General features: G+C 35.7%; 1 protein-coding gene across 2 annotated transcripts in view; it reads left to right on the forward strand.

Moving 5' to 3' along the window:
• LOC134751012 (solute carrier family 2, facilitated glucose transporter member 8-like) overlaps nucleotides 1-26114 on the forward strand; it is a 78169-nt gene that overhangs the window by 34537 nt on the left and 17518 nt on the right. For both annotated transcript variants that reach the window (XM_063686331.1, XM_063686330.1), the window contains exons 3-7: nucleotides 4104-4333; nucleotides 13277-13393; nucleotides 15028-15234; nucleotides 20247-20379; nucleotides 24640-24869. In XM_063686331.1, the coding sequence (XP_063542401.1) occupies nucleotides 4104-4333; nucleotides 13277-13393; nucleotides 15028-15234; nucleotides 20247-20379; nucleotides 24640-24869 (917 nt within the window). The remainder of the gene's footprint in view (nucleotides 1-4103; nucleotides 4334-13276; nucleotides 13394-15027; nucleotides 15235-20246; nucleotides 20380-24639; nucleotides 24870-26114) is intronic.

Here is a 26114-nt window from a genome sequence, read left to right on the forward strand (position 1 = left end):
AAAAATGACGTAGTTTAACATTCAGGGTGTTGTTTTATAATACTACAAATTGAGATAACTAATTTATTGACGACCGGTCTGGCCTACTTACTGCCTGCAAAGTCGACTGTCTTGGGTTCGCATTCCGATAAGGGCATATATTTGTGTAATGAACTTTTCACTTCCATAAAGGGCTATACTCCAGATGTACACCTTAATCAGTAGCTTCTTGCTTTTACATGATAAACGGGATTTCAATAATTGTTTCTTGTGGTTGAAAGCTTTTTTTGCCGTATATCAATCCTTGCAACGATGTCTGGTGTGCACCTGGAGTCCCTGGTAATTAAGCTACCTAAATATTTAAAACTTTCAACCTGCTGAATTGGGATGTTGTTGAGAACTATTGGAGGATGATTAGTTTTGCATTTTGAAGTTGTAAGGGTCTTAGTTTTCCTTATGTTTATCTTTAAGCCTAATTAGTTAAATACTGTGTCCATTGTTAACATTAGTAGTAGTAGTAGTAGTAGTAAAACTCTTTATTGTACAAAAACAAACATATAAAACAAGAGAAAAACGCATCATTTGTACAAAGGCGAACTTATCCCTTTCATGGATCTCTTCCAGTTAACCTATGAGCAATTGAGGGAGAATTAGAGAACGGTAGACATCAAAGCTGTACTAAACGGCATAAAAGAAAATATTTAGTTTCCTAAAAGACAGGTAAACCTATAACCTACAGTAGACATTAGATGTTCTAGTTGAGCTGAAGTTTCTGCAAACGCCGCGATGTCGTCTGCAAATCGTATAAAATGTATTTTCTCCCCATTTAATTTTACCCCTCCCTTGTCTATTTCAAATGTAAATTGGAAACGGGACTTAATCGCGTATTTAAGTTTTAAGATTTACCTCCGACGTATCGAGTACGGCGTTGTCCCCGTGGTCTCGAAGAATAATGTGTAAAAATCGTGAAAGTGAAATATATACATATATGTATATGTTTTTTTCAATTGCATTTATGGTTTGTTGTTGGCAAATACTAGTTAATAAATTCGATGTCTATGACAACTCAAACTAAATAATTCTATTCACCCCTTTCTTTCTTTTCTTATGTATATCGATCGACCCCGTTTTAAGGATGGTTATCGAGAAAATTGCTAGTTTTCTTTGATTTTCTCTGAATTAGGCGGGTAAAAATTGATTTCACAAGTGCACAATTGAAAAACTAACAAGGGACTCAAATAAAAAACCGGCCAAGTGCGAGTCGGACTCGCGCACGAAGGGTTCCGTACCATTACGGAAAAAAACAGCAAAAAATCACTTTTGTTGTATGGGAGCCCCATTTAAATATTTATATAATATACAACAGGCATCAGAAATACATCATCTGTGAAAATTTCAACTGTCTAGCTATCACGGTTCATGAGACATACAGCCTGGTGACAGACGGACAAACGGACAGACGGACGGACAGACGGACAAACGGACAGACGGACAGCGGAGTCTTAGTAATAGGGTCCCGTTTTTACCCTTTGGGTACGGAACCCTAAAAATGATGTAAAATGTTCATATTTGGATTATTGGTAAAAAACGTCCTTGACGTTGAAAATCCTGTCTTTTCACACCCGTTTACAATAAGTATGTAATAATAATAATTTTGTTCATTTTGGTAAATAAAGAATATTGTAATTTGAAATTATTTTATTATTTATATATAAGGTGCTAACAAATTAGCTACAGAAATTTTACGAGATGGTACTTTACACTAGAACAATTAACTTTTAATAGAAATTAAGAAAATTTCACATAATTTTTATTTTATTTACCGAACAAAATAAATATACTATAATTCTATCTAAAAAAGAATCATCATGTATTTAACTGCTTGTGTGTCTTAAATGTCATTGTCAACGTGTCATTTGATTTATCAACGTGAAGTGGCCAGTTAAGTTTTATATTTAAAAGAGGTTTTAGAATCTGTTCAATGAGGTATCATTTAATTATCTCATTAACAGGGTTTTTTTACAAAGCAAATTTGTTTTCCAATTTTCTCAAAATAACATCATAAAACCTATAATGTTTCATACTTACATATACTTCAGGAGCCGAATACTATCAACTGTAAAGATATCGGTAGCTAATTTGTTAGCACCTTTATAAGGCAAACAAAGAAGTACAAAGCCGTAAGCAGGTATTAAATTAATGCCCAAATTATATTGTGTATATTAATTAATTTGAAATATATGTTATTAATGGCATAAAAATATACAAATATAAGCATTAGGTAATAAATCATAAGCCTGCAATAATTAAAATGTCTGTAATCTGTACAATTCCAAAATACGGGTTCCACGGATGTTGCTCACATAATCTCGTATGTCAAGGTGTTTCGGCTGAAAGCGCCCTGGCAGACTTATATATTCCTGAAGAGAAGGTTCATATCTACCGACTGGAATTGGTTTCATGCTGGTATCAGATGGGTTAATTTAGGGGTCCCGATGGTCACCTTTGAGAGCGTATGCCAAGCACTTCCGGCAGGAATCATACTGGCAGATTTCGCTTTTCTGTATCTACCAGTAAATTTCTAACTGATGCCATAGCTTTTATTGCAGTATCAGATGGGTTAAATGACCCCCCCTTTTTCGCACCGGAAGTGGCTATTTTTTTGTACTTTCGGCTAGTTCCGCCGTGGCAGACTATCAAATTCGGACTTAGCATCAGTTTTATGGGAAACCATTGTGCATCTCATCGCGGTATCACGTTGGTTCGAAACTTTACTGCCGGCTCTTCTACCACTAGGCCGCCTGGTGTTTAAACCCATGATGAATAAAAATTCAAAACAAATGTAATAAAAAGCGTCACAAACGTAATAAACCAAGAGTACTTTCTAAATTCCAGCACAACTGTAAACAAATCTGCAGTATTGATTAAATCTCAATGGCATATCATACAAGGAATTCATTAAACGTATTGTATAATTACTACCTACATGCGTTTGCGCAATTCTATTCATAAGAACAGCAAATTTGTCCGCGACGAACCAGCATAGTGTGATCTCTTAATATATGACTTATATCGTATTGTTTTTATGAAAATCGAGTTTAGGATAATTCGTAGTTATATTCACGATTTTTTTGTTAATAGTTTATAAGCGAATGAAATTACGTATATACTTTAATGGAAGTTTAAAATATCTCGAGTGACGCTGACTGAGTAGAGTATTTAAACACTGCGAAAGTTTTATTTTACTGAAATCTGTCTCAATTACTTTGTCATGGTATTAATAGTTTAAATATGATAAACACAAACACTGGAATAATCTACATGTGGCAGAACAGAAGTTGAGAAATGGTGCATCTAGATTGCCTAGATTTTATTTTATTTATTATTGTATTTTATTTTATAATTTAATGTACCTGTGTGTTTTGTAAATTGTAATTGTATGTTACTAACCTAAATTAATTTCAAGTTTTGTTGTACTTACTAACACTATGGATCAAATGATTTGAAATAAATAATTGAATTGAATGAAATAAAATAAGAAATTGATATAATATTGTCTTCGGTTACCGCGATAGTTACTCATGAAATAAAACTATGAAAACGGATTATATCGCGTATATTGAATTTATAATACATCCCGACGTTTCGAACTCGGGTGAACCCGTCACCCGTTGACCACGAACGCTGTAAAGAGTTCGAAACGTCGGGATGTATTATAAATTCAATATACGCGATATAATCCGTTTTCATAGTTTTATTTCAAGAAATTGATAACCTTAAATAAATTACTATAGACCATTACATACTGTAGGACGAGGATCTAAGGTCCGTACTGTTGGACGTATACCATTACATACTGCCCCCTCGTGCATCTCGCTCGTCAAGTTCTCTCCTTCCTCCTTTCCAAGCTAAACTAATATAAGTAAATAGATTACATTGTATTCGTAGACTTTTTTGACAGTAAGTACGTATTATTTGGTATAAAAAAATCCTATTCTGTGGTAGGTAGGATATAATTGCTTCGCTTGAACTGATAAAGGCTTTAGGTACTTAAGTTTTTTTACGTTATTTAGTAAGACGACTCTTTGATACCCGATTTACTCTAACCTCACTTTCTTTTCCAGTGACCATCCCAGTCCTCAACTTCGGCATGCTAATGGGCTGGCAGTCGCCCATGACGCCACTCCTCCAGTCAGCTGACGGTCCCGCTCCGGAACCGATATCCGACGACACCATATCGTGGATGGCATCCGTCACGTTCCTACCTCCAGTGTTTTGTGGGTGCCTGGTGGGGGATCTGGCTGACAAATGGGGGAGGAAAGTTACTACTATGATGACGTCACTCATGCTTGTGGTGAGTACCTTTTTTATAGGTATAGTGGTGTCACTGGTGTCACATGAACGCTGCTCCTATTGACACTTATTTATTATCGTGGTACGTGATACGTTACATAAAGGATATAACAAAAATAGGGAGGGGGTCCGTTTGAGGGCATATTCGGTATCGATAAACGATTTTTTTTCGGGTCAAAATATCTTTTTTTCTACGTTTCACGGATCCCCACTCCCTGTAACGCGTTGCTCTTCTATAAGAAGTCACAAGGGCGTTTTTATAAAGCTATTATAGATAATGGTACATACTTTTGACACGCAGTTTCATCCGCTGTTATAACTGCTGACTGTACATGATTGTCGATGTTTTGTGAGACCTAAACGACATTGTATCGTATGTAGATTAAGTATTGTTTAGTCTTTGTTACGACAAAAACACGTTCAAAGACAAAGATTAATAGAGTGTCAATGTTATTGTGACATACAATGTGTTCCTAATTAAGTGACATCATCATGACTTCATAACTGTCATTTTTGACGCATTTCCCTATTGTTATTCGACATCGTGTGACAAGATATAGCCGCCCCAGTATACCTACACATATGGGCCATTTTAAATAAAATTGTCCAGTACACTTTTTTACAAATTTAGGATTTTTTTTAAATGTTATTGTACCTACTCTGAATCACGAGCTCTTTCCGGGTTCAAACCCCGGCTCGTACCAATGAGTTTTTCGGAAACGAACTATCATTTGTTATTTACCAGTTGCTTTTCGGTGAAGGAAAACATCGTGAGGAAACCGGACTAATTCCAATAAGGCCTAGTTTTCCCTCTGGGTTGAAAGGTCTGATGGCAGTCGATTTCGTAAATACTAGTGCCTACGTCAATTCTTGGGATTAGTTGTCAAGCGGACCCCAAGCTCCCATGAGAGTCACGAGCTCTTTCGATCCTAATGGGAAAGAAGTGTCGCTAAATTTCCATACATTTTTTAGCTAGATAATCATGAACTCTTTGCCTATAGTTAGTTATTTTCATACTCCAAATAAGCATCAGAATGTTTATTTAGTTTTTGCACATGGTGTTGTGGCGGTCAAAAATGACTTCCTACTATATATAAATACCCTACACTCAAACTCTCCTACCCCATATATCTAATGCCCAAGAACCCAAGTACTAACCCAAATCGTAAGGAACCCTTAAAGCAACCCTAATTTATCTAAGAATGTTATTTATCCTTGTCTTGCATTTAAAACTTTTGGCCATAAAAGTGATGTGATCGTCTAGGAAAAAACCCCGAAGCTGTACGTAATAACCCCTGGTTCTTTTACAAAGAGGAGCCTGGAAAACCTGGAAACGAACCTAGCTAAATTAAAGGCACAGTAATAAAATGATATTAACCCGTAGAAATCTAACAGTAGCATTATAAGAATGGTTACTACCAGAAATAGGTTAATAAGAAATGCAATGTAATAAAGAACATCATCATCATCATCATAACTCTTAAGAGCCTGGCTCTTGTCGGTGGAGTAACCGCCACTCCGTTCTTCCTTCTGCCGCTGTTTTGAGCTCCTGATACGTCACTACGTTGATTTTCTCTTTGGCTTGGTCCAAAAACGCACGTCTCGGTCTTCCTCTGCCTCTCCTTTTTTCTATTCTTCCTTCTATTATAGACTTTATGTAAGTATCGTGCCGTATCAGGTGCCTCAACATGTTTCCCCTTCTGTTTTCAATCATTCTCAGCAGAGATCGCTTCTCACCTACCAAGTCCAACACTTCTGCATTCGTTTTCCTCTCCTTCCAGCTTATACCTTCCATTCTTCTCCATGTCCACATTTCAAAAGCGCTTAGTCTGTCTCTATCACGCTGGGTTAATGTCCACGTCTCGCTACCATATAACGCTATACTCCAGACGTAGGTCTTGATAAATAGCTTTCTAATGTTTCGAGATATCTTTGCTAAAAAGAACATATTTAAATAAATGATAACAATGATAATTCATTTTGGTATAAAAGTATTACAATACTGCTTCCAATTGATACTATAATTGTACATACAAGCTATGATAAAAAATTCCTTTAACCCGCATACATATCAATGTGGTGCAGTGAAGGGAACGGACTGAAAATCAGCGCTGCGCATTCGATTTGAAATGAAATGGCTGACGTAGCATATGCTGAGGCCGTTCCTTTTGCCGCGCATGCAATTTTATTTTATTTTTATGTTATATTTTTTAAACGAACAGATTTTAATTGTGTGTGACAATAAATGGTTTCTTATTCTTATAATGGGATTTCTTGATACTAGTAGATAGCGATGAGAAGTTCTGCCTCACTGAAGTACTCGCAGTCCATCTAAATATACAGCATAATACAGCGTAATAGAATATATAAATAAATAAAAATATTGTTTTGGTAAAAACCCCCTACTCCTACGCAGAGGTAGCATTCCTGGGCTAAGCCCAATAGAGCCCCATTATAGCACATTTTGCTTTGGCGCATAGATTACTATTTGACAGACGTAACACGTATGTAGGTATTGTTCACAGAACATAATGCAAAGTATTGACTATTGACATATAATTCTTTATCTCGTTGTTTTTGTAGTGTTTTTATTTTTTTATTTTACTTAGAGTATTTTGTTCTTTAAGCGCGATTAGATCAAAATTGTTACGAGAGTCAAAGAAAGGGTATTATATATGACTATTTTAATATAATTTTTATATCGCCCGTGTTACATACGTAAACATTTTCCGTCACAGTTGAAAATAAGTAAATAACAATTGATCACGATTCATTACAATGCGTATGTAGGCAGAATATGAACATTGTTATGACAGTTTCGCCTCTGGCTAGCTGCGCTTATTCTTTAGCTTACTGACAGACGTCAAACGCAGAAAATGGCGGACACCTCGCGGACAGAATTTGTTCACGATCGCCTGTCTAGTACGTAGTACATAATATGTGGCAGGGAGTGTGGCTTGTAACGGCGTCAACTTTCTGAGCGTCACCTGCTGTAACGGTTGCAATTGTTGCACGACAGGGCTTCCCAGCTTCCCAGCAACCCGCCGTTTCTACCGCAATTACAAGCAATTTGCTCTCTGATAGACCTAAAATTTAGATAAATAATTAATGTGATTTCTTGGTAACTCCAGAGACATTTTTGTTAACGCCAGAGACGTGAAAAGTGTCGGGTCTAAGTTGATTTGCCTACCTATTGTACCGTACGCCGTTACATTTGTCCCTAATATTGCAGTTGTTGTATAAATAATCATATTTAGACTACAGGTTCTATATGATTCCAAGTGTCCTAACATAATCATGTGAGTTTATTTTATTCGTGACAATAATGAGCTCTAATTATTACAAATAGTAATTTTTAGATAGGGCACGATTTTGTCACATCAATATGAACGTCATTTGTTTTATCTTAATTTAGTTTATCAGTTGAGCAACGGAAAACGGAATCAAATGTTTGCTCGTGCATGTAAAGTAGCCGGTTGTATCTCGAATACAACAGTCTAGAACGATCCCGATATTTTATACATGCAACGTCTGTTTGTTGGGATTTGATAACTTAAAGGAATTACCTTGGGTTATTCCTGCATTTTCACATTGTCTGATATTGGATGTCGGATGACCTGACCTGTGTGATGAGAGGTTAAGCACATTTTAATTCATTTTATTTTAAATTCCCGGGTAATAAGATTCCAAATTATACCTACATACTTTTGTAGATTTGCCCATAGTACGTACGCATATTTGTAGTAGGTAACTCTCGAACCGACATGAACCAGTTAAAGATAAGACACTATACTAGGAAATAGGAAATCCAAAGACACGCGATTAATAGTTACGAGCATTCGATAGCCTATTGACATTTGTATGGGATTATCGCTATAATGGGAGATTATCGCTATAATGGGACCTTTTCACGTCAAACAGTCATGCCGGCTATTTACCTCGTGGTGTTAGTTGTATCTCTTTCTTCAGTATGTAAAACGAGTGTTAGCGAAGCGGGTCATATGTCTAATAGATTAGGTACACATGTCTGTAAGATTTATTCATTTTGATGCACATATGGCAACTAAAATCATATCGGTGCGACCTTAAGGATATTAACGCGATATTAATTTGAAAATTTTGATTTCAAAGACTTCCTTATTTTAGGTACTTAACGTCTTGACCGAATGTAGGTAATATTTGTTAATTTTATAATTTAAGTTGTACTACAAATTCTATTCAGGAGCTCCTAGCCTCAATTTTAGAAGCCTTAACAGAGCCTTCGGCTTCCTGTCTGATAATAGTTATTTGTTTTACAAGGGGGAAAAGTTGTTGTTTAACCTCTTGTGCTAATATTGATACTCGAGGAAGCGAAATATTCCAAAATAGAACCACGAGCGTAGTGAGCGTTTCAAGGCACGAGCGGTTAAACAAATTTTGCCACCGAGTGAAACACAACATTTTTCACCACACCAACACAAGGAAAATACTAACTGTAAAATATCAAAAACAAATCGATGTTATGAAATATTTATCATTCAAAATCATCATTTAAAAGTCAATTCTACCACCAAACATAAGAAAACAACTCAAAATTTGCATTTAATTACTTTGCCTCACATGTGGATAAAATGCAACTTTCTTATCAGTTTTTGAACAATCATGAGAGCCTTTAAGTACCAGCTGGTGTGGTGAAAAATACTTTTATTTATGACTCGAGCGCAGCAGGCGTGAGCAAATTTTCATGTCAAGGATTCGGTATAAGCGATCACCATCACGTTAGCAGATAACCAATTCATCATACATTTTGTTTCGACTGTGAGCTCATTTTTAGAAGTTCGAAGTAAAGTTATATTTTGTCGGGTTATTGACTACATATAATATTATTCATTTATTTCATAAGACACAGTACATAGGTGTTACATTGAAATATTACTGCCAAACTGCGAAACAGTTCAATAATAACCTAACGGTGCCTAGCATGGGCTAGTGATCCAGTGGGGCGAGTTTAAGTGAATTTTTCCACTTTAAACTTATTTCTATTAATAGCAGTATTTGCAAACGTTACAAAATTAATCCTTTACTAGGATTTTATTTCATTGATTCTGAAATCCGAATACATATAAAGAATAAGAAAGAGGAAAGAGTGGAAGTTGGCATACGTTATGCGTTTGTCTCTAGTACCTGTGATTTTGGCATTTGCGTTTATTACCAAGAGATTAAATTTAACGGAGGTTTGGTAATTTTTATATGAAGACATTAGCTGCCCCCATTTTGGGGTTTTCATACGTTAAGTCTCATGGAGTAAAAAACGCCTGCTGCTAGCATTAATGTGAGACATTCCATAAGATTACTTGACCGACTTCGCACCTTGTCAATACGAGGATAAGGCTGGATAGGAGTTAAAATCAACATCAAATCCTACTACCTAACATTGCCCAGACACGCAACGTTGGATAATAATGGTCACTGCCAATAATTGGTACTATTGTCTGGATTGATTAGCTTCCAGTAATCACTGATGGTACTAGCCATGGGATTGAGCGGAAATTAAAGCTATTAGACAAACTCATATTTATATTATAACCATTACGAGATTTTTATCCAAATGAAAGTATTTACATTCCTTTATTATAAGTACTACTACACTGAGGTACTTGTACGTTGTGCCAACGTTTCTACTAATAATGTCACAAATACTACTATTACTAATACATACGAGGAAAGGAGACAGTCACGCGACCGCTTAATCCATTGTCTCCATTTTCCTCTCTGGACATTGACATTATTATAGAAAACAATTTTACGTAATTTGATGTATACGAGTATTAACCACAACTATGACCTTTCATTTGATTTTTGCGATTTTTCAATTATTATAGGAGTTTAAAAAAATATTGAATCTGTTCTTCGCTCCTATTAAAATAATAAAAAAATCCAAACAAGTCAAACGAAGGAGTATAGTGAATATACCTGTACACCTACTCGTACATCAAAAAATTAAGAATTTTGGAATTTTTAAAAGTAAGTTCGGCTTTGCAAGCCATATTAGATCTCACGCTCGTAATTAGCTAGGGTCGCCGTTGCCGATCACGGCATGGATAGCTATATACTCATACTTAGATGGTTGGCAGTCCTCAACTGTGCCTTTCTCCAGAAACTTCCTGCCTCGCACAGCTGAACTGTGGAATAAACTGTCGCCTGCGGTATTTCCGGGCCGATACGACCTCCAAACCTTCAAGAAAAGAGCGTACTCCCATCTTAAAGGCCGGCAACGCACTTGTGAAAATTTCAACTGTCTAGCTGTCACGGTTCATGAGACAGACGGACAGAGGAGTCTTAGTAATAGGGTCCCGTTTTTACCCTTTGGGTACGGAACCCTAATAACGTGGACAGGATCAGTATCCTGTCTACGTTTTTGACTTGAGCCCTTATTTCCCTACGCAAACAGCAGCTGCGTTCAATTGACTGTTTATCTGCTGAAGTGGTACCAATGCGTCACTTACGGCTGTTACATTGGCACTTTCACTTGCAAAATACCTAACGGTCGTGAGATCCTGTTTATAAAGTTTGTGACGGCGACATTTAAATATCACGTCATTCTGATTAATTTGAGATAATAAGGATGTTAAGGATAAAAATACATTTTTCATCTCTCCTATTCGGAAAGATCACCTTTCATAGGCTGATAGCCGGGTGGAAAATTGCATTTCCCACCCCAGGGTGAAGTTTTTTTTATTTGTACTTCGAGCAACGGCTAACAGCCATATATTTATGCCATGTTATTCAGTTTAAAGCTCTCAAATTAGCTTCCGCATTTTCCTAGTATTATCGAAATTAAATGTCAATTGCATTGCATTGTAAAAAAAACTACTTATATTTAATATTTAAATGTATGAAATAAACATAGATATTTGTTAATAAATCAATATAAATGAAGATGAATGATTAAAATATAATTTTTACATAACATTACATTTATTCATTCGTTTCACTCTTTTAAGGCGCGTATACATTAACACTTTGTAAGGCATGAGGGTGTCAGAAATTGTGCAAAATTAGAATTATTTTTAATAGTTGACGATGATCCTTATGTCATTATGCAGCCGTGCGATGGCCAATAAGTCATTATACGTATTAAAAATTAAAGATATCTGATACTGATGCGGTTTAAACACCCCCTGGCACTGACTAAAATAACCGACTTGGTATCATATTACATCTCTAAACTTTTTTGTAGTAGAAGTATTGCGTTGCGAGACGGGCATCTTTTTACATGTAATGTTTTTTACATTCCGTTGTTTGTAGATAATCCACATAGGCTTTTTTAGAACTAATATAATATACTTATGTATGTAGTTTGTCGTAGACCTAATATTAATATACATATAAGATAATATCTTACATTTACAAACTACTTCAAAATTGATTTAAATATCTCACCATTACGGATCTGAAACCTTCGAAAAAGTATAAAACGGTTTTGTCACATATTATTATACGCATGTACAGTTTATAGCTTAAGTCAAATAATAAAACTGTAGGTACTAATCAACCATAATAAAGTACTAACTACTCAAGATTACAGATAGGCATATTCTAGTTTACTCTCGATTATCTCGGTTTATTGGCACTAATTATGGTGTAGCTATCAATTAAGGAGTTGGATTGATGTAGATATTATTAGATTTATCTGCTTTTGATATCAATTTATGAACATACTAGCCTCTGATCGCGACTTCGCGTATAAGTCGTTAAACTGCTATGCCGGCTGCTGTACACACTTCGATAGCCTCTCACCGAGAGTATCGGCAAAAATGAGCCGAGAATGGCGCGACGAGACGAGTAAGGGCCACCCCACACTTCATCTCAAGTTGCCAAAACAAATGTGCATATAGCCGATGGCCAAGGGGAGGGGGAGGAGCATACATATAGTTAGAAATTTTATTCTCTAGCCCCCCTGCCGCCCATTGGCGACGCCCATGTCTCAATCGCTGATTCATCAGCGCATAAAACATTTATACTTACTTATATAGCTATGTCTTGTTATGGTTTGAATTAATTTAAATATAATTAATAGTAAATAGACACTTCAAGGTTTTCCTAATTAATAAGCTAAAAACTGTCTGCAACTTGAGATTAGATAAAAAAAAACATATGTATATTTAAGCCACTTTTGATCACGTGGTTTAGGCATTTTTAATACCTAACTAGTAACATTTACGACTGTTTTCTGTAATTGGTCGCTAGAGTTATTTAATCCGCGGCAGCTGTTTTGATTACATAATATTAGTAGTAGTAGTAGTAGTAGTAAACTCTTTATTGTACAAATATACATATTAAAAATTACATGGTACAAATAATAAGATGTACAAAGGCGAACTTATCCCTTTGAGGGATCTCTTCCAGTTAACCTTTAGTTAGAGATTAGTTAGAGAAAAACTATGTATATAGGTTATTGGTAAAAGTTCATTTGTTTTTAACAATACGAAATATTACAATACAAATAAAATAACATAAAATGAATTTCAAACGCAAAGGCAAAACTTAACAGATTCACAAGTCACGTGTCACGCCGAAAATTACAGTATTTCCGCGGATCTTTTCGATCGGTGAGAATTTACAGCTTTGTCCAACCCAACCCAACTGCCCTCGCTATATCACATTCGGCTTATTTTTGCAGCTCAGCAGGAATTTCTTACTTCCCGGACTCTGTTGGTAATAAATAATGTTTAAGGATATTCTACTTTAAGCTTGATCACGTATACTTAAGTTAACTTATTTACAATTTTGGGTTTAGAATTAGTTTTTACTCAAGGTACCCAAGAGCGGTGAGTCCCAACACAGGGCAATATTTTACTTAGGAACCTATCTTCCGGGCGGCTCCATCCTCTGTATCATTTTAAAATGTAATGCATAATAATCTTTCAGAACACAATTTAACACAAAGTGTCTGTTGTTTCAGATCAGCTGGGCCATAACTATGATCTCTCTGGCCCCATGGGCGCTTATAACATCGCGCGCGGTCGCCGGCCTGGCTTGCGCTGGATGCTATGTGGTCACCCCCCTATACCTGAAAGAGGTTAGTATTATATTATACACAGCACAGCATCTCAGATGCACCTATTGAGAAACAGCAACAACAGTAAGTAATATTGTACCCTAACTAATCAATTGTGGATCTGTGATGTCTTAATAATCCATACTTAATATTATAAATGCGAAAGTTTGTCTGTCTGTCTGTCTGTGTGTTCCCTCTTCACGCTTAAACCGCTGAATCGATTTAGATAAAATTTGGCATAGAGATAGGTTTAGTCCCTGAGAAGGTCATAGGATAGTTTTTATCCCGAAAATCATCCCTTAAGAAAGTAAAAAGCGGGGTGGAATTGAAATAATTAATAAAGTACCTGCTAATTTGCTCAAACATACAATGCTCAAATTGAATGATTGCTATGAGAATTTTTCCAGGCGCTATACTTACTTTAGCTGCTGTTACTAAGTCCACGCAGACGAAGTCGCGGGCAAAAGCTAGTAATAATATACTAGCAACTGTGCTGTAGAGCTCACGGACCTCATTGTTTTGCCATTTGAGAAGTAAGACCTGTGGACTAGAACAGCCGGAATTCGAAATATGGATAAGACGAGCAAAGCGAAGCACAAGGGCACTACCTACCCCTTCTCCAAGCGCTTCGTCCCCCGACCCTCATAACTTGGGTTTGGATTACACCAGAGAAACAAAATTCTCGAGATATGATGCCAATAGTGGACTTATTAAGCATAAACATTTTCAATTGCATAGCTCTTATACTTAAGATTTTATTTTACTGTGACACATATAAGTACTTATTTTTCCCCTCACTAGCTCGGAAAGCCGTCTTTTATCCTTTAAAACAAGCGGGGAAAAACGCATTTTATCCACTAGTGGGGAAAGTAATTTGACCTTGGATGGAGCGTGTTTAAGTAGCTTGACAGATAACAAAACGTAAAACGCTCATAATAATGGTTCGTTCGATTTTAATTATCATTAAATAAATGGTTTGAGAATTTAATAAAAAATACCAGATTTAGCTTTATTTAATGATTTTAAGTCATAAACTTTAAAATTCCATAATAAACGTTTGTTTTTTAATAATTATATTAAATATAATTCTGAACGCACAAGTTAAGTCGATGCTATTTCAAAACGCATCATTGACATTTCATACGTCAGAAATGTCAACATTGTCAACAAAATTTTTACTTAAAAACTTCTCACGTAAAAGTACAGAATTTCCAGAGTTTTTTGTTATAATATCGTAAAAAAATGAGTGATTCCAGTTGATGAAGATGATCTAACGCCTGCGGATGTTGCACTTTCCTCGCTATAGTGAGGGGTAAAGTTTTGTGTTACACACGGGTGCAAATGTATTTTACTTCTCGTGTGTTAAAACACTCGTGGGTAAAATACAACTTTGCACCCTTGTATAACAAATAACTATTACTGTGTTACATGTGACGGTAGCGAAACGTTCAAGCCACGTATTTTGATTAAGGTGTAGAGTTTATGAAGCCTGTAGAGTTAGAAGCTGGGCTCTACAAAAGATCTGATAACTTTTTGACAGTGCGAGCCTTATGGTTAAGGTCATAATATAGATCTAAATTTTTTTGCCGGCGAAGTCAACAACTTGGCTCTCATTTCACATTTATGTTTTTGATGGGATATTTCTTGCTCACCAGATCGCATCGGACAATGTCCGCGGCGCGCTCGGCTCCCTCTTCATCCTGTCCCAAAACCTGGGTTACCTGGTGGTCTACGTGGCCGGGGACGTCCTTTCCTTTGCCAGCGTGCTGTGGCTGTGCACGGCGGTGCCAGTGCTGCATCTGGTGGCGTTCATGGCGATGCCAGAGACACCTGTGTTCCTGGTGAAACAGGGGAAGATACAGGTCAGTTCATTCTAGAACCGAAATTTTATTGATTTGAAGAATTTGAGTTGATTATTATTGTCCATCGGCTTCTTCTAGTGGCTCATTTCGCATTTAGCGGCGGTCGATTTCGAACCAATGGAATTAAGGAAAGCAAAGGAAAGGATTTAAATTTAATTAATTAATTAATAATTTGGGGTAATTTGTACTAGTATTAGGACCGTGGGACGCTAGAGGTTATTAAATATAGTTGAGTTTATTTAAGAACTTAATTTTAGATATAAATCTATTAGATAGCAGCAGTCCATCACGATCTACAGCTACAACTATGGGCAACCATATTATAAAACCCTTATTATTTGATATTAAAAATAATAGATTGTCTGGAAGGGATTGTTTTAAGGATGACTCACGACGCTAATATAATGGTCCGGGTCCGGGTTTTGTTCTCTATAGAAAGCATCACGTGATCACCAAGGCTTTCTATTTACTTTTAACTTATTACTTAAATTTTAATGAAGGTGAACTTTTAAGAAAAGAATAAATTAAAGCGTTGACAGGTGAAAGCTATAAAAAATATTCTCCTTTTAAGTAAAGCCTTGTGCACATAAATATACGTGATAAGAAACTATTTGCGATAAGATAAGCTTTCTAAACAAGCAGATGACACGAGCATTTGACAAAATCTCATAATATAAGATAATAAAATTGTCTAGACTAAATTATACATTGGTAGAAATTGCCAACTGCATTGTTTTGTTTTTCGTGTCGACATCTAAACATCTACCTTTTAGGTGTATCACATCATTTTGAAAACCCTAATGCCCACAATTTTGCCTGTAATTCTAAATTCGTTTCATAGCAGTTATGAAATCAATTTTATGAAAAGACCTCCGCGTGTTTTCGTAAAACGGATTTCATAACATATTTATATTGTGATCTAAAAAGCGGTACGATTCTTCACAAACTCCGCTCTCTGAACCTACGGCACCTTAATGGCATGGCATGAAATAAAAATATATTCATTTCGAAACAGTTTAGTCAACTATAATGAAATTGACAAATCACAGCTCGCCAAAATCGAGAAAAAACGGTCTAAATTAGATTTGTATGCTCAAATATCTTAGCTGTATACTTTTGGTTTGTTTACCTATATGATTCTACTATTAGTCTAAAGTATTGTTTTTGTTTACTCGTAGAAAAAGTATTGTATACAATAGTGATATAATCAAGCTTTTCAATCTCGTACCCGACCACGGACACACACACACACACGTCGTTCACGGTACTCGACTGAAAAGCTCCATTATATCACGATTGTATAAAATACTATTGACGTTTCGTACATATTAGTATACATATAGTGATTTGATTTCTTGTTAGTAAAACAGCCTACCAGTTACACCTTATCTTCTACGTCAAGATCATTAATCAGTAAAAACACGTGAAGCCGAAAGTGGTTTTTAGCGGGCGAAGGACTTGGCACTAATGTATGGCTTGTGTGATGTTTATTTATATATTTATGGTAACATGACCAGATTTGTAGAAATCTGCAGTCGCGGATTTGATTTGAGTTATAATAAAAAGGCATTTAATTTGTTTTTGTTATGATAAACCTGTCAGAAATGTATATTTATAATTAATGGGCTATTGGGCATTAAATTTGTATTTATAGTGGTCGGTTTATAAGTTATCTATGTATTTAAGGAAAACCGTTATACTTTTGGACTTAGGAGCATTCCATCGTTACGTAAGGGACATTCGGCCCCAGTTTTTGACTATCCGAGCCTGGTTCTATTTTATAGCGTAATATTGGTATCATCTTAAAGCTGCTTGTTTCCTAATAAACTTTTTAATTTACTTAGTAATTCGGAATTAAAGCAAATATTTCGTAAGCGATTCATGCAAAATACGCCAATACTTTGTCCTACACGTAGACATTGCATAAATAAAGAATTTTGTTAAAAATAACTAGATGAAAAACTTACCGCTTTCAATAAATGCTGCATCACCTTCTATAAGACGAAAACTCGTTAACACGAACTTTTTGGTGTTTCTCTTCAGATTCACACATACATACATAATATGTTATATACATGTAACAATTTATTGTTGGAATACAGCGATACAGTATAATAAACTAAAATCTACTTACCTATTACATAAATCTTTAACCTAAGTTAAACTAAATTCTAAACCAACTATATTCACAAAATAGGCGCCCCTCCAGATGCAAAGGAGCCCATCACGCTCCCGGCGTTGCAACTGTATTAGATACAGTAGCTTTGACAACATCTGATTAACTGAGAAAATGTAAAACTAATTGCTTACAATAACCAGGCTTCGCCTAGATGGAGGCTTTTTGTAATCTCGTATAAATAACAAAGCTAATTGAAATTTTGTACTAAATCCTAATAGGTCTCTCTTAGTTAATTATTTTTCGTCTTAACAATAACAACTTAGTTGTTATCGAAACAATTAGAATCGCTTGTGAGAATGAGAACCTATTTAAATTTTAATTATTTTCTTAATAATAAATAGGAAAAACTAAGGTTATGCAACAAACAAAGTGTATGTTTTGTTTATTGCATAACTATCCTACAAAATACCTCTTATCATCGCTAGAGTATAGGCAAAAGAATGTTAGGGATGAATGTTGATGGACGGAGAGCGTATGGTAGACCCAAAAAGCGATGGATGGATTGTGTGAAAGAGGATATGAGACAGAAAGGAGTGAGTGCTGAGGTGACGAAAGATAGAGGAGAATGGAAGAGAAAAACATGTTGTGCCGACCCCACATAACGTGGGATAAGGGTAGGAAGAAGAAGAAGATCATCGCTAGAGTACTTATACCTATAGTGATATCGGAAACCGCACATTTAAGTCGAGCCTACTATGTTGCAAAGCTTGAATAGCTATCCAGGCCCTGTGGCTGAGCTAAAATTAGAATCTAATCATACTGGTTAGCTTAGTTAAAGTACTAGAACGCCACGCTCTTAACGCACGTTGAAATGCATGAATGAAATGGACCCAAGAACTTAACAGATGAAAATCGTTATTAGAAAACGCCAATCGAAACGAATGATATGGAAATGGTTTGGATCTTTCATTTTGATATATTTTTAGGGTTCATTGCCGCAAAGAAAAAAAATGGAAGTTATATAATTACTCGTGCGTCTGTCACAGCCTATTTGCTCCGAAATTACTGGACCAACTAAGTTGAAATTTGGTTCACATATGTAAGGTTGTGACCCAATGACGGACGAGTAAAGTAAAGAATATATTATCTCCTCGGACATCATTGGCCTATAAATCCCGGTCTTTTGATAGGCTTGCGTGGGGATATAGATTCAACACGTAGACCCCTTGGAGAGCGTTAATATCATGTTATTATTATTATTATTGTATGGGTTAATTTAAACACATATTTTATAACAAAATATATAGCAGAGTTTAATAGCACAAGAAATCAAGAATTAAAAGCCAACAACGACGTCAATCATATTTGAATGTCATACGCCGTCGGCCAGGATTACAGTAAGGTTTATACTACTATACAGAAATTAAACCTCTAATAATTATTATAAATGAATATATATATAGATACACTTTTGGGGGATAAACAAGAACATTATAAAAAAAGTTTAACAAACTATATCGTGTTATATATAGAATTAAAGGGCTCATTGTGAGAACCTCAAGTAAGACAAATAGTTTAAAAGTTATTTAAGAAAATATGCAAAAAATTACAATGAATTTACTGACTCTAAAAGTACTATTTGTGCCAAATATTGTTGCAGTTGACTAGAAGTATAAACGATGATCACATGTTGCAAAGTATTCAAAACTTGACTAAACGAAATGTTAGTTTTTTAGCGTTATCTATTGAGGTCGCAAACTATGAGGAAGTAATTAGTATGCTCCCAAAGTATACGGAAACTGAGGGACAACTCACGGGGTTTTTGTATGACTTGTCGACTATGTCCTATTGAAACAGGGTAATGTGGTAACCATTTAAAGCTTGTCAAAATTGACGGTTGATAATAGACTGTACCTTCTTCTTCTTTTACCTGACTACGGCCGCAAAAGGAGGGTTATGATTTTGACCGGTATTAAAAATTGGCTGCCATCAAATTTCAAAAGTGTGTGTGCTTTTAGTAAAGTGATAGTTGGACTTTACAAATAGCCACAATGCATTTCCGGGTGTCGACTAAATAATGGTTAAACGTGTTCCAAGACTAATAAAACTCTTCATTAGCTGCACACTTCCACGCTTGTTCCCTGCATAATAAGCTACCAATAGGTTATACCTACACTGTATGTATTACTTACACTTTAAACAACATTAATAAGCAAAAAAAAAATATTCATCATTTTGAAGTTAAACCAGAAACCGGCCCGGTCTAGCGTAAGTCATCCTTTAAGCTGCTCCAATCAAATTGACAATGCCAGTGTTCTAAAAAGCTAAAGTTTGGCAGAAGTTTTTATAAATTTTTAGCGAAAATGAGGCTTTCTTCTCGGGTTGCTCCAAAATGGGAATACCTATTCGTTTTCCGAAAGATTGTAAAACTAAAATGTTGTGGATTAAAACTATGAAGAATGTTTTAAACTCATTTTTAAATAAGAAAAAACCTGACTGTAAATAAGGTTTTCGTACATATATAATCTAAAATAATACATTAAGAATATACGAGTAGAAGAGCGCCATCTACTCACAATTATCTCCTCTTCTTCAGTCGTTCCCTCAATGCCGACGATCGTGAGCGTGACATTTTTTGTGACATCATGTCCTTCTGTTGAAGACCAGCTGCCTCCATAAGTTTCTGTTCTTCGCGCAATTTTAATTTTATACGCTAAAAATGCGTCTACAATTAGCTTTCACCCAATTCAATTATTTTTAGAATATATTTTAATTTGTTTTCATTTTAAGTAGAAACACTACTAGGTATACAAATTATAAAACAACTACTACATACTATTATATTATTGTTTGATTACTTTTATTTCAGTTTAAATGATGACTTTTATTCTAGGAGGCACGTGAGGCTCTAGCGTGGCTGCGTAACACCAGCACAGACAACAAGGACCTGGAAGAAGTCATCCAACAGCTGGACAGAGAGGAACAGCTGTCCAGGTCCATGCAAAAGGCCACCTGGATGAGCATAGGTTAGTTGCAATCTACGAGTGAGTCTATATTATAAATATCTGAAAGCATAAAGGTATTTTAATAATCTAATTTAAACTGTTGTGAGACAGAGGTACTAACATTAAATAATTTCACGGTTTAGACTCACTTGTAGCACTAATAGTGCTTGAGAAAGGAGACCTAGGCTCTCCGAAACATGTCGCGCGAGTGACTAAAATAAGTGAGTCTAAACCGTGAAATTATTTAATGGTATTTTAATAGTCAGTAAAAATTACTGACGTCAGAATGTGCCAAAAAAACTAATAAATCATAATAACCTTACTTCGTGCCATTTCATTTTAGTGGGGTCAAATATGTTAAATTTAACTAATTTAAATTTTAAATTTAGCATTCTCTCTTTGCATCTATAATGGACTCGCAGACATCCAAAAAAAATAGGCATGTTTATTTCTATATCCCGAAGATTCAAACGTGACCGGTAAAGGTCAAATCCACAAATCAAAATTTAAACTATCATCGGGCTCACCAAAATGTGGCGGATTTTGGTGAGCCCGCACATACTTAATTAACTTATTATTCATGAATCGTGTGTGGTGTGCATACGAGTAAGATCAACTTTTTGCTATTTAATGCATTCCAATTTACTCGCTAAATATCTTGTTTCTAAAGAGACTAAGTACCTACTATCAGGCAATCTTGACAAATGAGCTAGGCCTGGGGGCTAAAGCTGTCTAGTAGATAAATCGACGGGCTACTTAGATACTCGTATCTGGCTAAACAGGATTCGAATACAGTACTAGAATCTATTTAGAATGTTCTCGACTAATGTTATGGGTATGTAAGTGGTAAGTGAAAAAAAACCGGCCAAGTGCGAGTCAGACTCGCGTTCGAAGGATTCCGTACATTACACGATCTTTACACATTGTATGTGAAAAGTGAGTGAAATGTCTCAAATGTCTTTAAAAAACCCGTAGGGGTCGGATCAAAAACTAAGTACCTAATTAAGTCCGACACGCTTGACTGCACATTTCTAATAGGTTTTCCTGTCATCTATAGGTAAAGAACTATTTTGTGTCTTCTTTTTTTCAAAATTTCAGACCCAGTAGTTTCGGAGATAAAGGGGGAGAATGGTCATTTTCTTAAATAACTTCTAAACTATCTATTTTAAAATTGCAAAAAAAATATATTTGAGATTCTCATAATGAGCTTTTTCATTTGATATGTATAACGTCATGTATAGTTTGTAAAACTTTATTTTTAATTTTCTTATTTACCCCCATCCATTTTAAAATCCATTTGTTTACGTTACATGTCCGTCTTTGGGTCACAAACTTTCATATGTGTACCAAATTTCATCTTAATTGATCCAGTAGTTTCGGAGAAGATAGGCTGTGACAGACGGACAGACAGACATACAGACGCACGACACGAGTGATCCTAAAAGGGATATAAAGGTTCCGTTTTTTCCTTTTGAGTTACGGAACTAACAAGTAGTTAAGTACAGTCAGCAACATAGTGTAAGCTAACTTTGCACCAACTTAAACAGAACAAAATGGGTGAGTGTTATTATAAACGGTATATTTTCATAGAAATTCTACATTAATGATGACATTGCCACACTTTGCCATTGCAAACGCCATGCAGAGTTAGGTTGGTCCGACTCTATTCTAGTTATTTCGTTTACAAGGGCGCAAAGTTGTTGTTGCGCCTCCGAGCAAGCGGAAGATTCCAAAATTGCTAGCTAAGCTCGTGGTACGAAAATGATATGGGTTCTATAAACTTTGCTACCGAGTGAAACAGAAATTTTTCACCACACCATAGTGAGGCAAATACGAATTATATAACATTACAAACTGTACTTATGTAGTAAAAATTTATATTAATTTTTAGAACACCATATTTTAGAATTTCATTTATTTTGCTTTTGGGTAGTATTTACATATTTCTTATGGTATCACATGGACCCTGATGAATTGTAGCAAATACAAATGTTCTACGCCCTTCTGGAAGTTTTTTTTAAGTCTATATAAAATCATATATTCATATTGCAAAACAGGTACAAAATGTTATTATATTTAAAATGCAAAGTTACCACTATCAAGGATATCTGCACGTGCCAATTTAATAGCCATTTTAATATTAATTTATGAATACGAGTCATAATATAGATTATACCTAGATGTTATTTGTAAAATCCCTGCCCACAACCATTTAGAATAATTCTATATCATTTAGGTCCTATACCTCAGTCTGACTCAGATCAGTTAAGTTAGTTAAGTTGACAGTTATCCTCTGTGAGGTTAGATAAAGTAACCAATAATATGCAGTTATTATTTAATTGTACGAAGCAACATTCGACTGGTTTTAATGATAGCTGAAGACATCGCAAGATTCTCTGAAGCCAATGCCTATCCGTTTTTGGATCCACCATATCACCGCCGAACTTTCAGGTTTTGCTTTTCGGAATGAAGTAGGAGATTAGGTACGTTTACTGAAACGTACCTAACTACTGAGAAATTATGGCCAGTTTCTATCCGTATCGCGAACAGTTTAACAAAGTCAAATACAGTTACCACACAATATGTTTAACTAGCATTTGTATTAACTTATTAATCGGAAAATAATATTGTCTTCGGTTACCGCGATAGTTACTCATGAAACATTGTAGTGTATAAAATAAATAAATAAATAAAAGAATTTTATTTCGGACATAAATCCATAGTTGTTAGTTACATATTACATTAACTTATAAAATAGTGTTAGAAGAATTACAAAACTAATCTTAACCTACATACCTAAGTATAAATTAACCTATTTTACTGCAGTGTGGAGTTTTGTCCACTGCTGCAGCAGAGGGGAGTCCCACCTATCCAACAACGCTATCATGATACTGTTAGCGCTGCCCCGCCAGCGGCTAAGTAAAGAGGCGCACCGCTTCCGCATGATGTCCGCAAAACCGTCGACTTGCGCCTCCGCAAACATCCCGGAGGCGCTACAGTGAGGAGGCAGCCCCACCAGCATCCTGAAAGCGTTGTTGTATTGCACTCGTAGGTCGCTTTACGCCCGCTGCGTATAGCTACCCCACAGGCTGCACGTGTAGAAAGACTGGCAGTAAGCTTTGAAAAGCGTTACTTTAACTGCGTGTGTGCAACGTGCAAACCTGCGGGTAAGCGTATTGCACCGCACGGCCAGCGACCTACGCTCCCTCTCTATATCACAGTTATCGCTAAGATCTTCAGTAACCCAATGGCCTAAGTAATTAAACTTGCTTACTTCTAAGCAGAGGTGTGCCATATAAGTTTACATCAGGCAAACTGGTGTAGGTCTTAGATCTGGCCTTGAAAACCATAAGCTCACTTTTTTTACATTGTACTTTAGGCCATGCGTTTCCGCATAGCCTTGACATATTGAAATTAGCCTTTGGAGCGCCCTGATTGAAGGGCTTAGCAGCACCATATCGTCAGCGTAGCTTAGGTTATTTATACACACTCTTCCTACATGGCAACCCACTCCGGTGGTACTAAGCTCCTCAATCAGCTGCTAACTAGCCTTATGAACCGATTTTGCATGTACAACCAGCCTTAAAGTTTATAGTCTATGATGATTCATTATTTTTAGTATGTGGGTAGTTTTGCACTTTGTAATTTTTCCTCAGTCACCCGTTGACCACGAACGCTGTAAAGAGTTCGAAACGTCGGGATGTATTATAAATTCAATATACGCGATATAATCCGTTTTCATAGTTTTATTTCATTATTAATCGGAACTTTATTATATCTATGATTCATAGTCGTCAGAGGACTTATAACACTTACTAACACTATATACTTACTTACTTTACTTTTGTTGTACTAGCACTATATGGATCAAAATGTTTCGAAATAAATAATTGAATTGAATTAAGCTGACATTTTCCCACAAAGATCTTTGAATTAACTTGGAAAACGGGGAAGTTTATAAGTCTACTCTATCTTTATATGTAAGACCGAATCAAATTATCTTGGCAACTGGGTTATATGTAAAAAATAGTTCTTCTTCTTATTCTCTACCTACATTATGAACGTACTTACTCAACTATAATGAACGTACTTAACAACGTTAGTTATACTATGTCTAAAATTTTGATAAAGCCCAACGTACCTACGACGGGAATCGTGAGACGATATTATTCACAACCAAAAATTCCTCAATTCCGAGAACAGGAGTACAACTTTTTTTTGGATCTAAGACCTTGCTCCCCATGCTATATCACTTTTTAAAAACATCTTTGCAATTTCCAGTGCGTGACAAAACGACCTTCAAAGCATTCCGGATTTCTCTCAACGTCATGCTGTCACAAGAAACCTGCGGTTACCTGGTGGTCCTCATGTACGCTGGCTCCATCTTCGAGCAGGCCTCGGAGTCCATCAGCTTGAAGCTCAGCCCTAACAAGCAGACCATTGTGGTGGGAGGCATACAACTGCTTGGATCTATAGTGGCTAGTTGTATAGTGGAGAAGACTGGACGAAAGGTAAGATAATAGGTAATGAACGATGCAATCAGGGTATTGTTAGGAACCATACTATCTCAAGCAACGCTTGGTGATCGGCGTGTATTGTACATGAACGATGATACAATGACTTAAGTAGAGAACAGGTGGTCGTATCGCTAATCTTAATTTTTCAAAAGATGTTTATTAATTCACTGACTATCAATTTATTCGGTTTAATCTTTCTTCTTATAACTGTTTTACCTAAACGTGCCTAAACGCAAAGCAAGGGCAAACTGCAATAATCACTCGTAATTGTAAACACCATAAGGAAAAACCTAAACAAATGTACAGGAAACTTGTTCTGAATGACAATACCTCAAATTTAGGGAAGTTTTCTCCCAACGGCCTACTGATTCATCTTTTGAAGGTGACTCTTATCAGGTAACAATAGCTTTAAGTTAAGGAATTCCCTTGACAAGATAAATACGTCAATTGTGGGTAATATTATGATATTTTTCGAAAAACATTAGTCAAAGATAGATAACTCCGTAATAGATGGATACAGTCTAAGGAAAAAACGTGCCTCGATAAATTACGAAAACTTGATTCTCGATCAGATGACGCCACTAGTTTTGGCCTACTCTCGTAAAGAGGGCGTTGACGGTTTCGTTTGTTATTTATAATTTTAACGCATATCCGTTAAAGAACATGGGTCAAAATCATATAAAAATAATTAATGCAAATAAAGAAATCATTTATCCATATTTAAATACATTTGAACGTATTTTTATAAATCTTCATTTTTAGTTTTAAAGTATGTCGATAGATGGTAGTGAATTTACAGTGGTTACAAAATTTACTATGACAGCACCGCTCTATCTTATTATATCCTCTTTGCATTAGTCAATCTAGTTTGAAACTTGCACAACATTTTGTCGATTAATCTCAATGTGTTAGAGAAATAATAAAATTTACAATTAATAATTTCTATCACCGGTAGATAATGTAACAGGAATGGTGTCATAAAACTATGAAAACGGATTATATCGCGTATATTGAATTTATAATACATCCCGACAACAATATTAGGAACCGAAGACAATATTAGGAATGGTGTCGTTTATTAAACGTAACCAGCATACCGAATGAAACTGAAAAAAATTATGTAATGTATTTTTTGTTCGGCCGTACAGTAGCGTAGTTTTTGGTCCAGAAATGTATAAGTAGTGCTATCGTCTGTAAGCTACAAACTGAATAGTAAAATAAGCTTTAAATTGAGTGACA

The sequence above is a fragment of the Cydia strobilella genome, chromosome 21 (assembly GCF_947568885.1).
Source record: "Cydia strobilella chromosome 21, ilCydStro3.1, whole genome shotgun sequence".
In the NCBI taxonomy this organism is placed as follows: Eukaryota; Metazoa; Arthropoda; class Insecta; order Lepidoptera; family Tortricidae; genus Cydia; species Cydia strobilella.